At 35.2% G+C, this 17,889-nt stretch overlaps 1 protein-coding gene across 1 annotated transcript in view; it reads left to right on the top strand.

Moving 5' to 3' along the window:
* Window positions 1-17,889, top strand: part of HDAC9 (histone deacetylase 9) — a 582,041-nt gene that overhangs the window by 245,425 nt on the left and 318,727 nt on the right. The window contains exon 14 of the mRNA XM_007946059.2: window positions 8,160-8,293. Coding sequence (XP_007944250.2) covers window positions 8,160-8,293 — 134 coding nt within the window. The remainder of the gene's footprint in view (window positions 1-8,159; window positions 8,294-17,889) is intronic.

Below are 17,889 nucleotides of genomic sequence, written 5' to 3'. Positions count from 1 at the left end.
CCTGTATTGTCAGGGTCACTCAGTTCGCTGTCAGACCACAGCTCCATAGGTCTCCTTTTTTTTTGGTATTTTCACGCAAATTCTACTGATAGTTGGGGTTTAGTCCAAATCTGCATCCTTTCCTTCAAGGCTCAGGGGTCCAAGATTATCTTCTGTGTCTGTGTTAATTGGTTTCCCTTCTGTTTGTTGAAGAGGGTCTGTGCAATCCTTCTGCCTAGTCCGCCATCTTGCCCCGCCCTCCTCTATCACTTTTATCTCTTAAAACTTTAAAGGCTTCATTAGATTTGTGCTCAATTTTGTTGCCGTTCTTGTGACAGGACTTCATATTGCATTGTATCAGATTGCATCACCTTGATGGCTGGTTGTCTCACTTTTAGTCATGTTAAGATTGTTCCTTGGGTTCAGATGGTGACAGTTCTATCCCTCTGTTATAAAGTATCTCATCAACAGTTGATCTAACGGTCTTACCCATTGATAGTCTTTGCCTGAATGATTATTCCATTAGAGGTTACAAAATGGTGATTCTCTAAATCTATTATTCCTTCTATTTTTTATTCTTGGATATAAATATTATTGTAAAAGTATTTTGTCCAAAATCAAGTAAAAAGAGAAAAATGTAAAAAAAATTTCTCATAAGCTCTCATCCCAAGATAATTTTATGATCATTTATATATATATATATATATGTCTATTTATATGTTTCATAACTTTATATCACATTGAATAGACTGGACTATTTGGGTTTTATGCTCATTTATATATTTAAAAACTTTATTTTTAATAACTACATTCTATTTTATAGCTAATATGGTGGGTCCCACCACTGTTATCTGTTGTTATGCTTTGTGTTTTTTAAAAGCTTCCCAAACCATTTAATTTCTGTTTTATCTTTGTTTGTATAAACAATTAACAACAATCTTCTCTATTAATTTGGAAGATACACATACTATTTAAAACTTAATACTAATGCTTACCTTGAAATATCTCAGAAACAATTACTGCCTTTTTTCTGCAAAATGAGGAAGAAAGCTCTGCCATTTTTTCCTCCCTTTTCCTTTCTAAAACCTAATGATTCCAGTTTCATTTAATATGAGTGACAGACTTATAGGAAGAGAAAAAAAATTCTGAACGATATATTTTAATTGTGGTTACCTGTGAGTGATGGAATAATGGGTGTGTCTTCTTTATTGTTGTTGCTGTTATGTGCTTCGAGTTGGACCCCACTCATAGCGACCCCGCCTTGGGTTTCCGAGGCAGTATCACTATGGAAGTAGATTGCCCCCGTCTTCCTTCCGAGGAGTGGCTGGTGGGTTTGAACCGCCAGTCTTCTGGTTAGCAGTCAAGTGCCTTAGGCACTACTCTATCCTAGTTTTGGCCAATTGCCTTCAATGAAATTGTGTCATTTTAAAAGTGTATAAATGTTACCAAACCCACTGTCACAAGGTCAATTCTAACTCCTAATGACCCTCTTTGAGTGTCTGAGGCTGTGAATTTTTACAGAAGTAGATTGGTATTGATGCAAGTGTTACTTTCAAAAATATAAATATTCCTTCAGTGTTCAGAGTTTTAGACACAAATTATTTTGGCTAAATTAATATTTTCTTGAGTATTTTCTCTGTTTAGATTAACTTTGGACCCTCACTTAAGCAGAATTATGTAAAGTTAATTCTGAGATTTACTGATTGCAATTCTCTCTGAAAATTCTGTTATATTACAACTTCCCCATAGGTCATTTAGCCAGAATGTTCCTTAAAGAAATTTTCAGAATGTGTGTGTGTTTTCCTTTTTCATTCCTGAGCATGCTATCCTATTACCTTCACGTGTGAATATATGAACTATTACTTCTTTGGGACTTATGGGGACACAAATTTTACCTGAAATGTCTGGAAATGTGGTCAAAGAGCCAAGTGATGCAGCATTGAAGAGAACAATTCAGAAGCCATCTTGACATCTCCTTTGTAAAGGAGACTTTTTAATCTTTTCTGGAGGCTTATAGGGTATTTTCCTTATCTTGTTTATTTAAAAAATGAATCATTTCTATGATGAGCCTTTTCATTTTCTTACTCATACGCTTGTCTCTTTCTACATAAGGAAAAAAAAATCTTCAATTTTTCTTGTTGTACAGTTAGTCTTATTTCCTCCTCAGGGGCAAGTACAACTTCTTCTCATCTCTCTATTTTCTGATGTCCATGTTTTTATCTCCTCTTACTGTGTGCCTCTCTTTTACAATCTTCTATATTTCATGGGCTTCTCAAGTTTGTATCTAATAACATAATTTTCTGACATAAATTCTTTTAAATTTCTATTGCCTTCAATGGGGCTTTCAATTTTGCTAATATTTCTTTTGTTTCTTTGCAATCTCTATGTATCTTATTCATCTCTCTTTGTTTGTAGCATTTCTATTTAATTTAGCTTGATCTCTCCCTTTAGCTTTTGTTCTTCTTTTATAGGAGCAAAAACTTTTGGCCTCCTGTTAAAGGTACCAAACGTTTTCTAAAATTGTGTTTTGGTTCTGATAGAAAATCACGGAGCCTCTAGTTATTACAAACAATTAACCTGCTAACCTCCTAACCAAAATATTAGAAGGTCAAGTCTACCCAAAGGTGCCTCAGAAGAAAGGCCTGGTGATCCACTTCTGAAAAACTAGCCATTGGAAGGTTTATGGAGCATAGTTGTCCTGTGACCCCCAGGAAGTCACCATCAGTCAAAACTGACTTGATGACAACTGTTCCCCCCCACCTTTTTTCCCATAGTAAATGGTATTCACTGAATTCCCTTTTCCTAAGTAGTCAGAATGACATTTCCTTTACCATTTCTGCAGAATAGTCTTATCGGCTTTCTTTTTATGCTTATTCATTCCAGGAGATAGAGAAATCTCTCCAGATAATTTTTCAGCAAATATGTAATAGATTAGTTTTGGCTTCACTTTCTGCCAGCTTACATGCTGGTTGAATCTCCTTCTTTACTCTGTTGTTGGATGGCAACACTTAATCCAATTCCTAGACTTTGACAAACTTGCATACAATGTAAGTTGGAAGCTTTCTAGCTCTGATAAGATTTACAGAAAAAAAAATAACTATAAGCACAGGTAGTCTTTGATTTAACAATGTATGCAAGTTACGATGAGTTGCACTTAAGACCATCTGGTTTTGTTTTTATTTTTTGGTTCATCTTATCATTAGTAATATGTATTACATACAAAGTTGTAGTGCATCATTTGCTGATGTTATCATTCTCAGATGTTCACTCACAGATGTGTAATTCTATGATTTTCTATTCTAAAGACTGCTGTGTTTTGAAATGAAAATTAAAAGAAAAAAAAATCAACCATAAAATACTTGGCTTATATCAGAAATGATTTATGACAGAGTTTTCATAGTGGAACCCTGTTGTAAGTTGGGGACTCCCTATGTTAGATAATACTTCTTATCTAATGAGAGTCACATTTACCAATTTTTAAATAAATCATTTTGGGATATTACCTCATTATTTGCTTAATGGACAAATAAAATTTCACAGTTAAATAAAAAGTGAATAGTTTGACTCTTTAAGTGTATCAGTCAAAAGATATTATAGAAAAAGATTGCCAGTAATAGAAGGTAAACAAAAAGCCAAAAACTCACTGCTATGGAGTTGATTCTGACTCATAGCGACTCCCATTGGGTTTCCTAGGTAGTAAATCTTTACAGAAGTAGATTGTCCCCTCTTTCTTCTTTGGAGCAGCTGGTGGGTTTGAACTGCTAAACTTTTGCTTAGCAGCCCAATGTTTTACCATAGAAAGTAAGGAACATAATACAAGTGAAAAAGGGATAAGATTAGAATTATGGATATATTAGACTTACAGGTAGACAGAGCAACAGCAGCTGTATAGTTATGACTTGTAAGTAATTAGGAATGGCCCTTTGCTCAAAATAGCCCCTTCCATTTTAGTTATTTTATCATTTAAAAGTATGTTTTTTTGTTATATATATATATATATATATATATATATATATACATACACACACACACACATATATATATATGTAACAGAGCTCTCTGGCCTCTTAGCCCTGTAATTTTTTCCTTGCTTACAAGACAGTTTTCTTGTAGCATTCCATATAACTGTATTTATACATGTGTCACCTCTGCTATAAAGTCATTAGTTAAATGTAATAACATGAAACTGGTACCTGGAACATAGTGAGAACTAATGAGTCCTCAATGGTTGCCTACTGAATCTGCATCTTTCAGGGAAGTTACTGTGCCATATATATTTGTATCATGGTTGGTTTTAGAAGTTGTTCAATAAATATTGTTAAGCAAATGCCTTAAGAAAATGTGAATCCTCAGACAGCTACCAGAAATTCAATATAATTGAATGCATTGATTGTTATTCGGGATCAGAAATATCAGGCCTGAAGGTTCTAGACTCAATTTCCTTTACAGACCACATGGATTCAACATAACAGTATCTTTCAAGATTGAGTGTAAACCTAGAAATGTGAATGGATTCAGTCACTAAATAATGACTTAACTACGTGTAATTATTAACAAAGGGGTCCCTGAGTGGTATAAGCACTTAAACTAATAACTGAAAGGCTGACGCTTTGAACCCACCTAAAAGCCCCCAAGAAGATGACGAAGTACTCTCAGAAGGTCACATCCATGAAAACCCTATGGAGCAGTTCTACTCTGCACACATGGGGTCTCCATGAGTTTGAACTCACTCAGTGGCAACTAACAACAAAACATGATTTAGAAAAGGGGTGGGCACCACAATAGGTTAGTCATATACATTTTTTCATTTAATAAAACTGAAAAGCAGAGAAATAAATAGAAGTACAAGGACTAAGCTTGTCTAAGAAAATGTATCAAAAATTTAAAGATTTTTTAAAAAAAGAAAAAACAGGATAGAAAATGCAAGCAAGGAATTGATGGAAGGAGAGATTGAATCATTGGCTTACATTGCAAGTGGTATCCAGTGGGTCAGAATGTCAAACAAAAGTAGAATTCCCTATGAATCCCAGGAGAAGGGCAGGCTTATTTCTCACTCTATAATTTGTTGTTTGAGGAGAAAGAGAGGAAAGGAATGGAGATGAAGGATGAGGTTAAAGTCTCACCTTGCTTTCTACCCGTTAACACCTCATTGATACACCTTTTAGATGAGTCAGTAGAGATTTGGTGTTCCAGCTTTTATTTATTTCCCCTTAAATACAAATGTCTTTGCAAGAGCTCCTGGACTTCCTATTATAATCTCCAGATAGCTGGCTCTAATTTCTAGCTACCATAACCTGTTTCACAGCATATATGTGTGTGTGTGTGTGTGTGTGTGTTTTGTTTATTTTTTGATAGGCAGTGGTTTGTGGGGAAAGTGTTCATAAAAGGGTAATAATAACTATAGAGGTGAGGTTAGATATGTCAAGAGATGAAATAGTGAAAAAGTTAATTACTTACATGAATAGAATCTCTATTCTTCAGAATATGTTTTCAAAATGAGGCAGCTACTATATTGTTTCTATATTGTTATTGGGAGCTCTGGTAGCATAGTGCCTAAGGCACTTGACTGCTAACCAGAAGGCTGGCGGTTCAAACCCACCAGCAACTCCTTGGAAGGAAGATTGGGCAATCTACTTCCGTAGTGTTACTGCCTCGGCAACCCAAGGAGGGGTCACTATGTGTCAGCTGCGACTCGACAGCACACAACAACAACAACAACATATTGTTATTATTGTCTTTCATTTTACACAGTATGAAACTATGGTTGGAAATATGTTAAGCAGTTCCTGTTACATAATAGCAACTCATGAATGTGATAATTCTGAATTGTGAAGACATTTCTTTTCTGCCTTCCTCCATGTTTTCTTTTTGGGTTTATTTATTTAAATAAATTTATTAATCTCCTCTTTTTCCAAGATGCTCTGTGGAAATATAAAGCAGAGTAAAATGAATTCCTCTACTAGAGACACTTGAATACTGGTAGAATGATTAGATATATAAAATAAAAGTAGAACGTTAAGGAATTAAGTCTACAAAAATCAGAAGTCCAAGGAATTTTCCGTAATTAGACTCATCAAGAAAGCTTTCTAATGGAGATATCTGACTTAGTTTTAGAATCTACTTATTTACTTATTTTTCCATTTATTCAAAAAACAATATTTTTAAGAACCTAGTATATGCCAAGCATATGTCCAGGCACTGGGAGATCAGAGATAAACAACACAACACAGTATGTGCTTTCACAGATTTTAACCATTGTAATGGTCAAGTATTCAGCTGCCCATCTAAAGGTAATGATTTGGACCCACCATGGGTCAGTAAGATAAAAGACCTGGTGATCAGTTCCAATGAAGTTTACAGCCTAGGAAACCCTTTGGGGCATTTTACTAGGATCCCTAATCAACTCAATGGAAGCAGCAGTCAAGAAATCAGACAACATATGGCATTAGACAAATCTGCAAAAGGCCCCTTTGAAGTGTTAAAAGAGCAAAAAATGTCACTTTGAAGACTAAGGTGCACCTATGTTATTTTCAATAGCCTCATATGCATTCGAAAGCTGTACAATGAATAAGGAGGACAGAAGAAGAACTGATGCATCTGAATTGTAGTATTGGTGAAAACCAAAAACCAAACTCACTGCTGTTGAGTCATATCCAACTCATAGCAACCCCTCCTTGGGTCTCCAAGGTGCTATCTCTACAGAAGTAGATTGCCCAACCTTCCTTCCAATGAGTGGCTGGTGGTTCTGGTTAGCAGTCAAATGCCTTAGGCACTGCACCACCAGAGCTCCCAGTTTTGGTGGAGAATACTGAAAATACCATGGACTACGAGAAGAATAAACAAATCTGTCTTGCAAGAAGTCCAGCCAGAATGTTCCCTAAAAGTAAGAATGGCCAGACTTCCTCTCGAGAGGGTCAGCCAAAAGGGGAAAACTCTCAATGAGATGAATGACACAGTGGCTGTGATGGTGAGCTCAAGTATAACAAGGATTGTGAGGATGGAGCGGGACTGGGCAGCGTTTAATTCTTTTGTACATAGAGTCGCTATGAGTCGGGGATGACTGAATGGAGCCTAACAACAACAACACTATACTGGAAGTAGAGGGAGAATAAAATGCATTTAATTAGACTCACTGCATGATAGAAATTGCTAGTACATATATGTTGTAGAATTTTAATTTTATTTTTGTACTTTATTACTTATTATTGAACCTGCCCTAAAATAGAATGCAATGATAATTCATTGGAATAGATTTGATTAGTTAAATAATTTGTCAGGTATGTTTTTCTTCCCAAGGAGTAGATTTGAGGGTTGAAATAGTTTTAAAATTTACCAGACTTGCAATTATCATTTAAACTTTTGCTTTAAAAGTTTTATTTTATATACCCGTGATGTTTCATTTCATTAGATTTTAGAAATTCTTTCCCATTGCAGAGTCTAACTGAAACATGAAATACACGAACTCATGATAATTCAACAGCAAATTTTATCCATTAAATATCTACGTAATCTCTACTAAGGTGTCACAAATGATTAATTGTCTTTTTAAAAGAAACATTTCTAAGCCTCTCCAGTGTTATAAGATGTACAATACCTGTATTACTTACATAATGGCCTATATAATGAGAAAGGCACAGATAAGCAAGAGAAACTTCATTTCACACAGCTTTGAAGGAATAGCTAAACAGAATAGATCAGCAGTTGGAAGGCTACCAGTTTATGACAAGGATGTGACCCTGAGCTAAAGTGAGACTAGAATTACTCAGGAAATAAATTCAAATTTTGAAGACCTAGCTTATTTAGTGGCTTCAAAGATAAAAAATTGAAATATCTACTGAATTGAATTATCTGTCTCAAAATACTTCATAATAATTTAAAATACTGGTAAGATTGCAGTTATACATTTTTATCTGCAATTTCTTGAAGTGTCACCATCTTCATCATTTTACAGACTTACTAAGCTAGGTTCTGAGTACTACTTTCTCTGTGGTTTTATTTTATTTTCATATTTATTCAGATACATAGTACATAGGACTAAATAGCACTTACGTTTCCTGAGAACTTGCTGATATTATTCTTTCTCTATTCATACAACAATTGACTTTTCTTTAAATAATCATAATGTTTTCTACTTTGTACATTTTATCACTACTGATTCTTGTGTTTTCTTTGTCCCAAAGGAATTGCCTATGACCCTCTGATGCTGAAACACCAGTGCATTTGTGGCAATTCCACCACCCACCCCGAGCATGCTGGACGAGTACAGAGCATCTGGTCACGGCTGCAAGAGACTGGGTTGCTGAATAAATGTGAGGTAATCCTAAATTGGCCACACTCTTCTTCTTACTTAAATAAATCATGTAGAGAGGCCAAGATTCATTTGGATCATAGTGTAAAAATGTTAACCATGTAATGCAAACACCATGATTGATGAACTGTCATTGAAACTAGTAGTACAGAACTTACAACCTGACTCTGGGCTGGGCACACAGTAGGTACTTAATGTTGATGGAAAGACCATTTGTCTGATGTATGCCTGCTATGATTCCAGCATGTGTTTTATGCATGTGATAGCATTTTGCTTTCCTGATATTTATCATTTATTCTGTTAATCTTCTGAAAAAGTCTTTGCAAATTAATGCAATGTAGTTGTCATTATTTTTGGTTTTAAGCAACACTTTGAACTCAGATATTTGTCAATTTTGCCTCAGAGAAATGGATAGATTTAAAAGATCAACCATTTTCATACCAACAAAAGTCACTTCTTTTTGCTGATGTAGTTTATATATATATATGATTAGTAGTCTGAATACTTTACCTATTTCTTTAACTTCTGTATATTCTTGATAAGTCCCATTTTCCATGAAGAAAATTTGTTTATTTAAGCTTTCATAGTTAAAGGCAAACATGGTATCAATTCAGGGAGACTCCCATGGTCAATTCTGAAAATATGTAACAACCAGCAGCAGTTTGATGTAGGTGCTATTAATGTCCATTTTAGCCTAAAATTCACTAACATCTGTATTTGAGTCTATAATCTGTTTAAAAGAAAAAATATCCCCCATTATTTTCTCATATTAATTTAGCATTTAATGATTAAACATATATTTTTAATGGTTCTATATTATGAGCCAGATACATTCCAGGCACAGGAATTAAAGAATTTCACAAGAAATATTCTGTCCCTGACCACACACACTGGCAATTTAACATGTTGCTATTGGGTCCGTCATTATTTCTCTTTGCAGATCAATAAAGGAAGTCCAACATAGTTCTCACGTGTTTAGGATTGAAACTAAATAATATTTTGTCTCTGATTACTTCATGAGGAAATGGATGCATCAAGACCTTATTAAATTTAATTAACAAAATAAAAGTAATGAGCAAGCTTTCACATGTATGCAATTTGCATATACAAAATCTAAGGTCAGACTTTCAAAAAGGCTGATTATGTGATTACATAGTTGCTGTCAATTCACAACGGATCTTTTAAAACCATTGATAGTACATTAACTTTTAGCAAGTCAAATTGCAGTCTGGAAAATTCCTAATCAAAGCCAATTTAGTTTAAAGTGAACTGGTAAAAAATTTTAGTTAAAATAGAAATAACAAAGCAGACAGAATGCTATTTAAGTTCAAGTGCATTTGCATGAGTTATATCAGATTGATCCTGCTTCTCTGAAAAGTGGTAAAATAACTTTACCTTTGAAGATGCAGAGTCATTCATTCAGTACATTCCTTTCTAACAATAAATTATTTTCTTTATGGATTTTCTCTTTAAAGGTGGGTAATATATTCCATCTTACAGGGGAACTCAATTGGTTGCTATTCTTTAAATCAAAACGCTGATAATGTCTTACAGAGAACTGTGTACAGATTTAGTCTCACAAGCTTTATTATGTATTTATAATAGAATTATCAAATGTATTTCATATTTAAAGTTCTGCTTTCAATTAAATGTATAGTTTACCTAGAAAACCCCAAAGTGAGGGAATTTGAGATAGATTTATCTCTCTAATTCTTTCCTGAGTGAAACCCTATTATTCATCTTTTGCCAGTGGCATGGCAGAACACTTTCATATTCTTTGGTAAATTTTAGAATTATCTTTAAGGATTTCATGTTTTTGATAATGCAATTTGGATGCCAAACTCCTCTGTTTCCCACACAATCCCGTATGGAGTATATAAAGTAGACCAACAAGCCTTAACTTCTGGTAGATTGGTTTTAATGGACAAAATGCATTTATCTATGTGAATTCTTATCCCATCTTTGTTGCTGCTGTACATATTTTCCTGCTGGTCATTCTTTCTGTACTTTAGCTAGCTGAAACACAGCTGCTTACATTTTTTTTTTTTTTTTTTTGCGTTCAGGTGCTTGTTACATTCTGGAGCGACTGGCCTAGTCCAGCAAGTCCAAACAGACAATGGCTGATCACAGCCTTCAAGTCATTGTTACATAGTGGTATTCCTAGAATCTATTACCTTAAGGAGGACTGTTTATGAAAGGAGCAAAGTGCAGAAATAAATGGAATGCGTTTTGGTTTACACAGATCTTATAATTTAAAAATCTGTTACCCTCTCTTGCAGGTCAATCTTGTTCAATTCCTCATACATCAAATTGCTTTTAATCCTATATTATTCAAATTGTGTACATTCAATTTATGCTGCACTGATTGAGGTGATGTTGGGCACTGGGTGAAATGACAGAAGCACTATGGGACTGATAAGAATGAGTAAGGCTACCCCCAATCCATTGTAGTTGTTGGTTGCCGATGAGTCAGTTCTGACTTGTGGTGATCCCATGTGTGTGGAGTAGAACTGCTCCATAAAGTTTTAAAGTCTGTGACCTATCAGAAGCAGATCATCAAACCTGTCTTCCAAGGTACCTTTAGGTGCCTTCAAGCAAACAGCCTTTGGTTAGTTGGACTGGATATTTGCTGGGATCTCTTCCAGCTGTAATAGTGCATGAAATTAGAATGGCTTTTTATTTTATTTATTTGGAACACAAAGCTCTCTTTGATTAAGAGTAGACAAAGTTTTTGAGATATTTTAGAGGACTCATTGCTCTTAGCTTGTAAAACTAAAAACCAAACCCATTGTCATAGAGTCTGTTCCAACTCATAGTGACCCTATAGGACAGAGTAGAAGTGCCCCATAGGGTTTCCCAGGCTGTAAATCTTTATGGAAGCAGATTGCTTCATCTTTCTCCTGCAGAGCAGCTGGTAGGTTGGGATAGTGTAAATTGGCTCTGCTTGCTAGTCCTGATTGGCAGTCAGAGAAAACATCAATCCTCATTATATTAGATTAAAGTGGTTACATGGGTTAACTTCTTTAGACATGATGTGGATTTTTGTTTTGTTTTTAACTGAGGCTGTTAGTAGTTCTTCACGCTAATATCATTTAATTTTTGTCCTATTGAATCATTCATACATAGTTTACTGATTCTATTGGGAGAACAAAGCAAAACCAGCAGTCTTATTGTCATCATGAGAAATTAATCTGGAAGGGTCATTTGGTGTCCTCTTTAGGAATGAGCTCTGTGATTAGGTAGCCAGGTTTCTAAAGTGTGCACTCCTGAAAAAAAGAATGTGCTCTTTTTGGCTTAAAAAATTGCAGAGATTGACCCATCATCTGTTAGAAATGCCTTTGCAGTTGTTTTTCCAGAAGTGCTCATGACTCGTAGCCACACCAAACCACCCACAGACATTTGCTTGCTCGCACATTTGTTTTGAGAATAATAACATTTTATAATGCTTTTGTTGGATTGCACATTATGTGAGATTTGTGTTGCCTTTTTGTAACTAATATATAATAGCTTCATTTCACTTAATTCATAAGTTCAAACCTTGAGCAACAGACAGACTGTGCTGAAATGTTTAACTCTTTTTTCTTTAAGTCCCAAGGCCAAGTAATTACAAAACAGTTCTGGGACATAAAATCAGCTACTGTTGCCCCTTCCAGGTCTTCTCAGCAGTTCCAATGAGAAAAGTGAACAGGGTAAATGTCATATCTTAAGATGCTGAGGATCTCAGGGGTAGAGTCAGCACACTCTCTTTCATATCCATGTGCTTTTGTAGAACGCTTTGCAAATCTATATAAAGATGTGGATTCTTCTGTGGAAAAACACTTATGTAATGTGCAGGTTTTCTGACAGTAAGGCTGCAAAGCATTAAATACTGCAAATTAATATAAATTAAATTAAACATTTGTTTTATAGCATAATCTAACTAGATGGCAGCACATAACAGCTTACTGTTTTGTATAGTTTGCAAAAAAATAAACTGTGTGTGTGTTTATGTATGAGTGTCTTAGACGCTAACCACAAACCAGTAAAAAAAATTCAACCAGGGAGTCCTGTGAATTATCTCTGAAGGGTATGGTGGTGTTGGAAAGCAGTATAAACAATATAGATAGGATGACCAAATCAAAGAACATTATGTCATTGTTCTGAGAGGTATTTGAAAATCACAATACAGTGAACCCAGACAGACAAATACATCAAAACTAATTGTGCAGCCTGTAATCAAAAGTAAGATGATTTGGAGGTTATTATTATTATTGTTGCTGCTGAAAAGGAAGAATTAATATGAGAAATAATAAATACAAGGAGTGAAAAAAGGTTGCCCTTCTGTGTACTTTTGGAAGGTGATATAGGAAAGCAGAAAACAGAGGCATTAAAGTTTACTAATAAAACTGGGAGCTCTGGTGGCATAGTGCCTAAGGCACTTGACTGCTAACCAGAAAATTGGCAGTTCAAATTCACCAGCCACTCCTCAGAAGGAAGAATGGGTGATCTACTTCTGTAGTGATGTTGTTGTTGTTGTTATGTGCCATCGAGTCAGCCCTGACTCATAGAGACCCCTCCTAGTGTTTCCGAGGCAGTATCACTACGTAAGTAGGATTGCCCACCTTCCTTCCGAGGAGTGACTGGTGGGTTTGAACCGCCAGCCTTCTGGTTAGCAGTCAAGTGCCTTAGCCACTATGCTACCAGAGCTCCTCTGCCTTGGAAACCCAAGGAACAGTCGCTATGAGTTGGAGACGACTTGATGGCACATAAGAAAAACAACAATAAAAATGAGTAGTTATATATTTCCCAGCCAACTAAAAATTGTGGTACTTGAGTAATACAGAATAGTTTTGAGGGAAAATTTGTTTCATGTATGATAACTACAGAAAAGCAGTGTCTTAAAACAAATAAAATACTTATTTATGTTTTTATACTAATTACAATGTAGGAGACTCAGTCACATAAAATATGAAAATAGAGCAGTTAAACTAAATGACATTTTTCCTTACTTTTTGATGAGCATAATTTGAAGTAAAGAAGTTAATTTTAAATAAAACGTAAAGGTCTTTATAGAACAAATGCTTGTTACCACTTCAAACAACATTACATGTTAGTATTAAATCAGATTTGCTAATTTTCTGAAGTGCTTTTCAAATGACTCTATGCTCTGACACATTTTTGAATAAATTGTAATGATGGTATCAAGCAGTATTATGTTCTAGTGGAAGCTACTTGTTTTTTTGAGGGAAAAGTAGATTGCTTTTAGTCTGCAACTTCTCCTCTACCAACCATTTATTTTAACTACTCCATAATCCCAAATGCTGGTCAGACGACGTCAGTATGTTGAATTTACTTCTGAGCAGGAAGAATGGACAGGTCCCTCTAACATGTGGTTCTCAACTTTGGCTGCCCATCAGAATCCACTGGGGAGCTATGAAATATCTAGATATCCAGGCTGTCCACAGATAAAGTTAATTGGAAGCTCTGGAGGTAGGACTCAGTCATCTATATTTTTTTAAACTCCCCAGCTGACATCCAGGTACAGTCAATATTAAGAACCAGTGCAACATAAACTCAACTTCTTAACATAATCTTAATGAGGTAGAGAGAAGTATGTAGATGGACACATATTTGGAGATGGGAGAATGAAAGAAGTAAATATCTCAGAAACAAAGATGACGTTTATTTAGAAGTGACATGTACTTTTTCAAAAAAGGGAAAAGTATAGAAGTTGTCATAGACTAAGAGCATGAACTCTAAAAAAATTAAAATTACATTTTAATTATGATGAAATTTATAAGAAATGGACTTTAAGAAGCAACTGAAGTCCTTTTCGAAGCTCTCATAATCAGATCTCCTCTCTTGTCTCAACCACAGTATTTTATCACTCCAATTTTATATTTGATTGCCTAAGGCAATTTTGTGAATCAATGTAAAGCAAAATTATTGAGTTTTGATTATGTATTAGGTTTTTTCACATAGAATCCTAACAACTAAGGGCTAAAAGGGAACATTAAAGTAATTTACACAAACCTCTTTCCTTTTTTAGATGAAGAAACAAAGGCCCAGAGAGACACCTCATTAAGGACAATAAGAGTCAGAACTAGAACTCCAGTCTCCTGACTTGTAATTTACTTTCTTTCTGGGTGATCAGTAGGAAGGACCAAAACTTGCTAGGCTGCCTGCCACTTCACTCCCTCCATCCTCCTTTTACTTCTCCTTCTTTAGGAGTAAAATTCTGAATAGAACAGGTTGTTGGATAATGAGGGTAATGAGGGAAAGAGAGAAAATTGTGGACAGGGCATTGGAAACTTTATATAACGTATTTTTAAAAAAATTGGCTGTAGCATTTGAAATCTACAATAGACATGTTTGGGCATGAACAAAGATCAGATGTTTGTGTTTGTTTTTAAGACAGAACCGTGCATCAAGACTCATCAATAGGCTGTGAACTGATTCATTAGGTATTCAGAATGATATATATGGCAGAGGGCAACTTTGAAACTTATCAGTCACTTATGATTTTCTTTTTTTTTTTTTTCTTTTTAACTCTGTAAGTCTACTGCCTGTAGATCTTTGGAGGACAAAACAAAAACCGCATCCCCATATTTAGGGACAATGGATGCAATATTTTCAGAAAATGAGATATTTCACTGGAAGTTCTTGCCTAATATGTCACCACTTTGAAAATGATTAAAGAAAATGGAGTTTCTCCCAGCAGAGGCAGGTACTTTGACTTGTCAAATTTAAGTTGGACATTTTCTCTTATTTTGGAACTGCCACAAAATGAGCCCTTTCATGTCCTCAATAATACCAAACCAATGCAATCCATCTGTTCTGCTAAATTATTTCTAGTTCCCTAACCAAAGGCACTGCTTTTTCATGCATTTTATCATGATTTTATGCCCTTTATTATATTTTACAAAAGGTTCTGATTCCTCCAGGGCCAATGAGAACTGATTAGGACACTGGCCTCCATCCAGGCTTTGAACACAGGAGGGGAAGGAATAGAACTGTTTCCTTTTTTCCCTGCTCCTTGGCAGAAAAAAATATGAATCTATACCGTGTGTGTGCTCTGTGTGTGGGTGGGTGTGGGTAGGCTGCATTTTATCCTGTCACAGTATGACTTTGTAGAGCATGTTCAGAACATTCCTTCCATAATCAGGTTGCATTAAGGGGTTTTATTTTAGAAAGATTATTTCTTTAGGAAAGAACCATGGTGTGCTGTGAGACTCAATGATATGGTCATTTTAAACAATTCCAACCTGAATATAGACCATTTTGGATCTACATTGGGTCTGATCTAAGTAAGATAGCATTCTTGAGGTGCTTAGCACAGTATAGGCACATTAATGCTTTTCCTATCGCAGGGAAGACACTAAATGAGTGTAAGTGTACCAGTGAACACAGTCACATATTGCAGTGTTTCTCTGTGAACATGAAAGAAGAGCTGCAAACATTCATTCCCAGTTCTATATTGGTAATGTATTTAAGAGCTGTGTTTGGTTCTTAATGGTAAATTCCCCAGATGAACTCCATCCCATAGATATACTGGGTATCCCAATATACTCAAAAGTCTCAAAAATCCTTTGGTCAGAATATAATAGGTGACTTTGGATAGATATTCCTGCAGACCAGGTATCTTTGAGAACAGAAATCAGCATCTCCTTATGTTAAGGTTATAAAAGCACTTTATCCTATTTTATGACTCACTGTGCTGTTGACCTTTGACTCGAAAGTGTCCGTGAGAGAGAAATGAAGAGATAAGGGGCACACAGGAAATAGAAAATAAGAGAACAAATTAAATGGTAATATCTTGTTGTATCTACATTTAAGCATAAAAAAGTAGCATAGTAAATGATGGATAATAATACCAGGAAATGGTATTATTTGGCTGTACTGGATAACTCAATTTGAAGCACCTGATAAAAATGAGGCAAAATGGAGCTACTCCAAGATATCCTATAGTTAAGAAATAGAAAGCTTTTGTTATTTTGGAATTTTTTATTTAGTCACCCACTAAGATCCTGTAACAGTGTTCCTGTGAGATACAAATCTCAAAATACACTTTCTTTCGATCCTTTCTCCAAATATAAACATTCTTACTGAATTGATCTTCACTTCTCTCATTTTGTAGAAATATGTGCGTGATGTTTGTGGGGCTGTTTCTCTAGCGGCCATAGAAAAGGAAGGTGATTATCAAGAATAATTATTACCTTTTACTTCCTTAATTTTAGAAGAAATATCTGAGACACTATTTTCAAAAATCAGTATCAAATGCTTTCTAGGGATCTAAAAGAAGTAGAGAGGGGGATAAATTTAAAAAGAGATTAAAGTGAACACTTCTAAATTGTGTCACATTTTAATAGTGAGGGTAATAACTAGAAAGTAAGCTAGAAGGATGTACTCTTAGAATAAATAAATGCTAGATAGGTTGGGGCAGGTGCTGTATTTTCACTGTTAGCTGACTGATATTACACAAGGCATGACTGAAATTCAGCAGATGTCCCTTTATGATTTACCAGCACTTGAGCTACTGTCAGTAATTAAATCTTATGTGATTGAGTATTCAGTCTGATTGATAGTGGGAATGTGGAGAGCAAAAAAAGGAGATGGACCAAGCATGGAGCATGGAGCATGGAGCATAGAGCATATATGTGGCTCATTTGTGAAAATACAAAGAATATTTATTACTAATGGTATCTAATGAGTGAACATTCAACTTTGAGCTGAAAAAACATAGAAAAGGAGAATGGAAAATAATGATGAAATTAATGCTTATAGTCAAAACATGGATCTGATTCTTAGCTATTGAACTGCATTTAAGATATTAAGCTTTGTATCAACACACATATGTTAGTGGCTGTGGATTTCATAGGCTCTAGAAATTAAAGCTGGAAATAAAGCAAAAAACAACAACAAAAGCCCCACTGCCGTTGAGGCAATTCTGACTAATAGCGACCCTGTAGGATAGAGTAGAACTGCCCCATAGGGTCTGCAAGGCTATAAATCTTTAGGGACACAGCTACCACATCTTTCTCCCGCAGAGCAGGTAGTGGTTTCGAACCATTAACCTTTTGCTTAGCCCTGAGTGCCTTAACTACTCATATTATTGGTGTTCAGTGTCCTGCCAGATTATGACTGCTTGCTGCAGTATGCTTTCCAGTGCTCAGCTCTTTCCAGTTTTCCATAACTCAAACCATGGAGTCACCACTGTGTGTCTTGGGGAGTTTCCACCAACAAAAATTCACAGTAAAAGAGCTTCCCTTCAATATTGACTTTGAACTTTCTCTTATTCATTTTGTCTTATTACTTGTCATTCGATTTCTTGGATTGTTCTGGTCTTCCATAAAGTTGTTCAAATTCAATATTTCCTTGCAAAGCACCTAAGCCAATAACATGTTTATTGAGCAGATGATGGTTGATCAGATGGCCAACATTTAATTTGCCTTTGTTTTCAGCATCATGATTCTCATTTGTGTATGAGCTACCTGGGTATGACTTCTCTAAATCATATTTCTATTTTTCTAGAAATGTAAAGTGGGTTACACAATGATAGTGTTAAAAACAGAAAACTTCAATAATGGGGCAAAGAAAATTGCATAAGTATTTGTTTGTTTATT

Source organism: Orycteropus afer, unplaced genomic scaffold (genome assembly GCF_000298275.1).
Source record: "Orycteropus afer afer isolate SDZICR_OR568_19922 unplaced genomic scaffold, OryAfe1.0 scaffold00008, whole genome shotgun sequence".
Lineage (NCBI taxonomy): Eukaryota > Metazoa > Chordata > Mammalia > Tubulidentata > Orycteropodidae > Orycteropus > Orycteropus afer.
The sequence above is the reverse complement of the archived record's forward strand: the minus strand, read 5'-3'. Positions and strand labels throughout refer to the sequence as shown.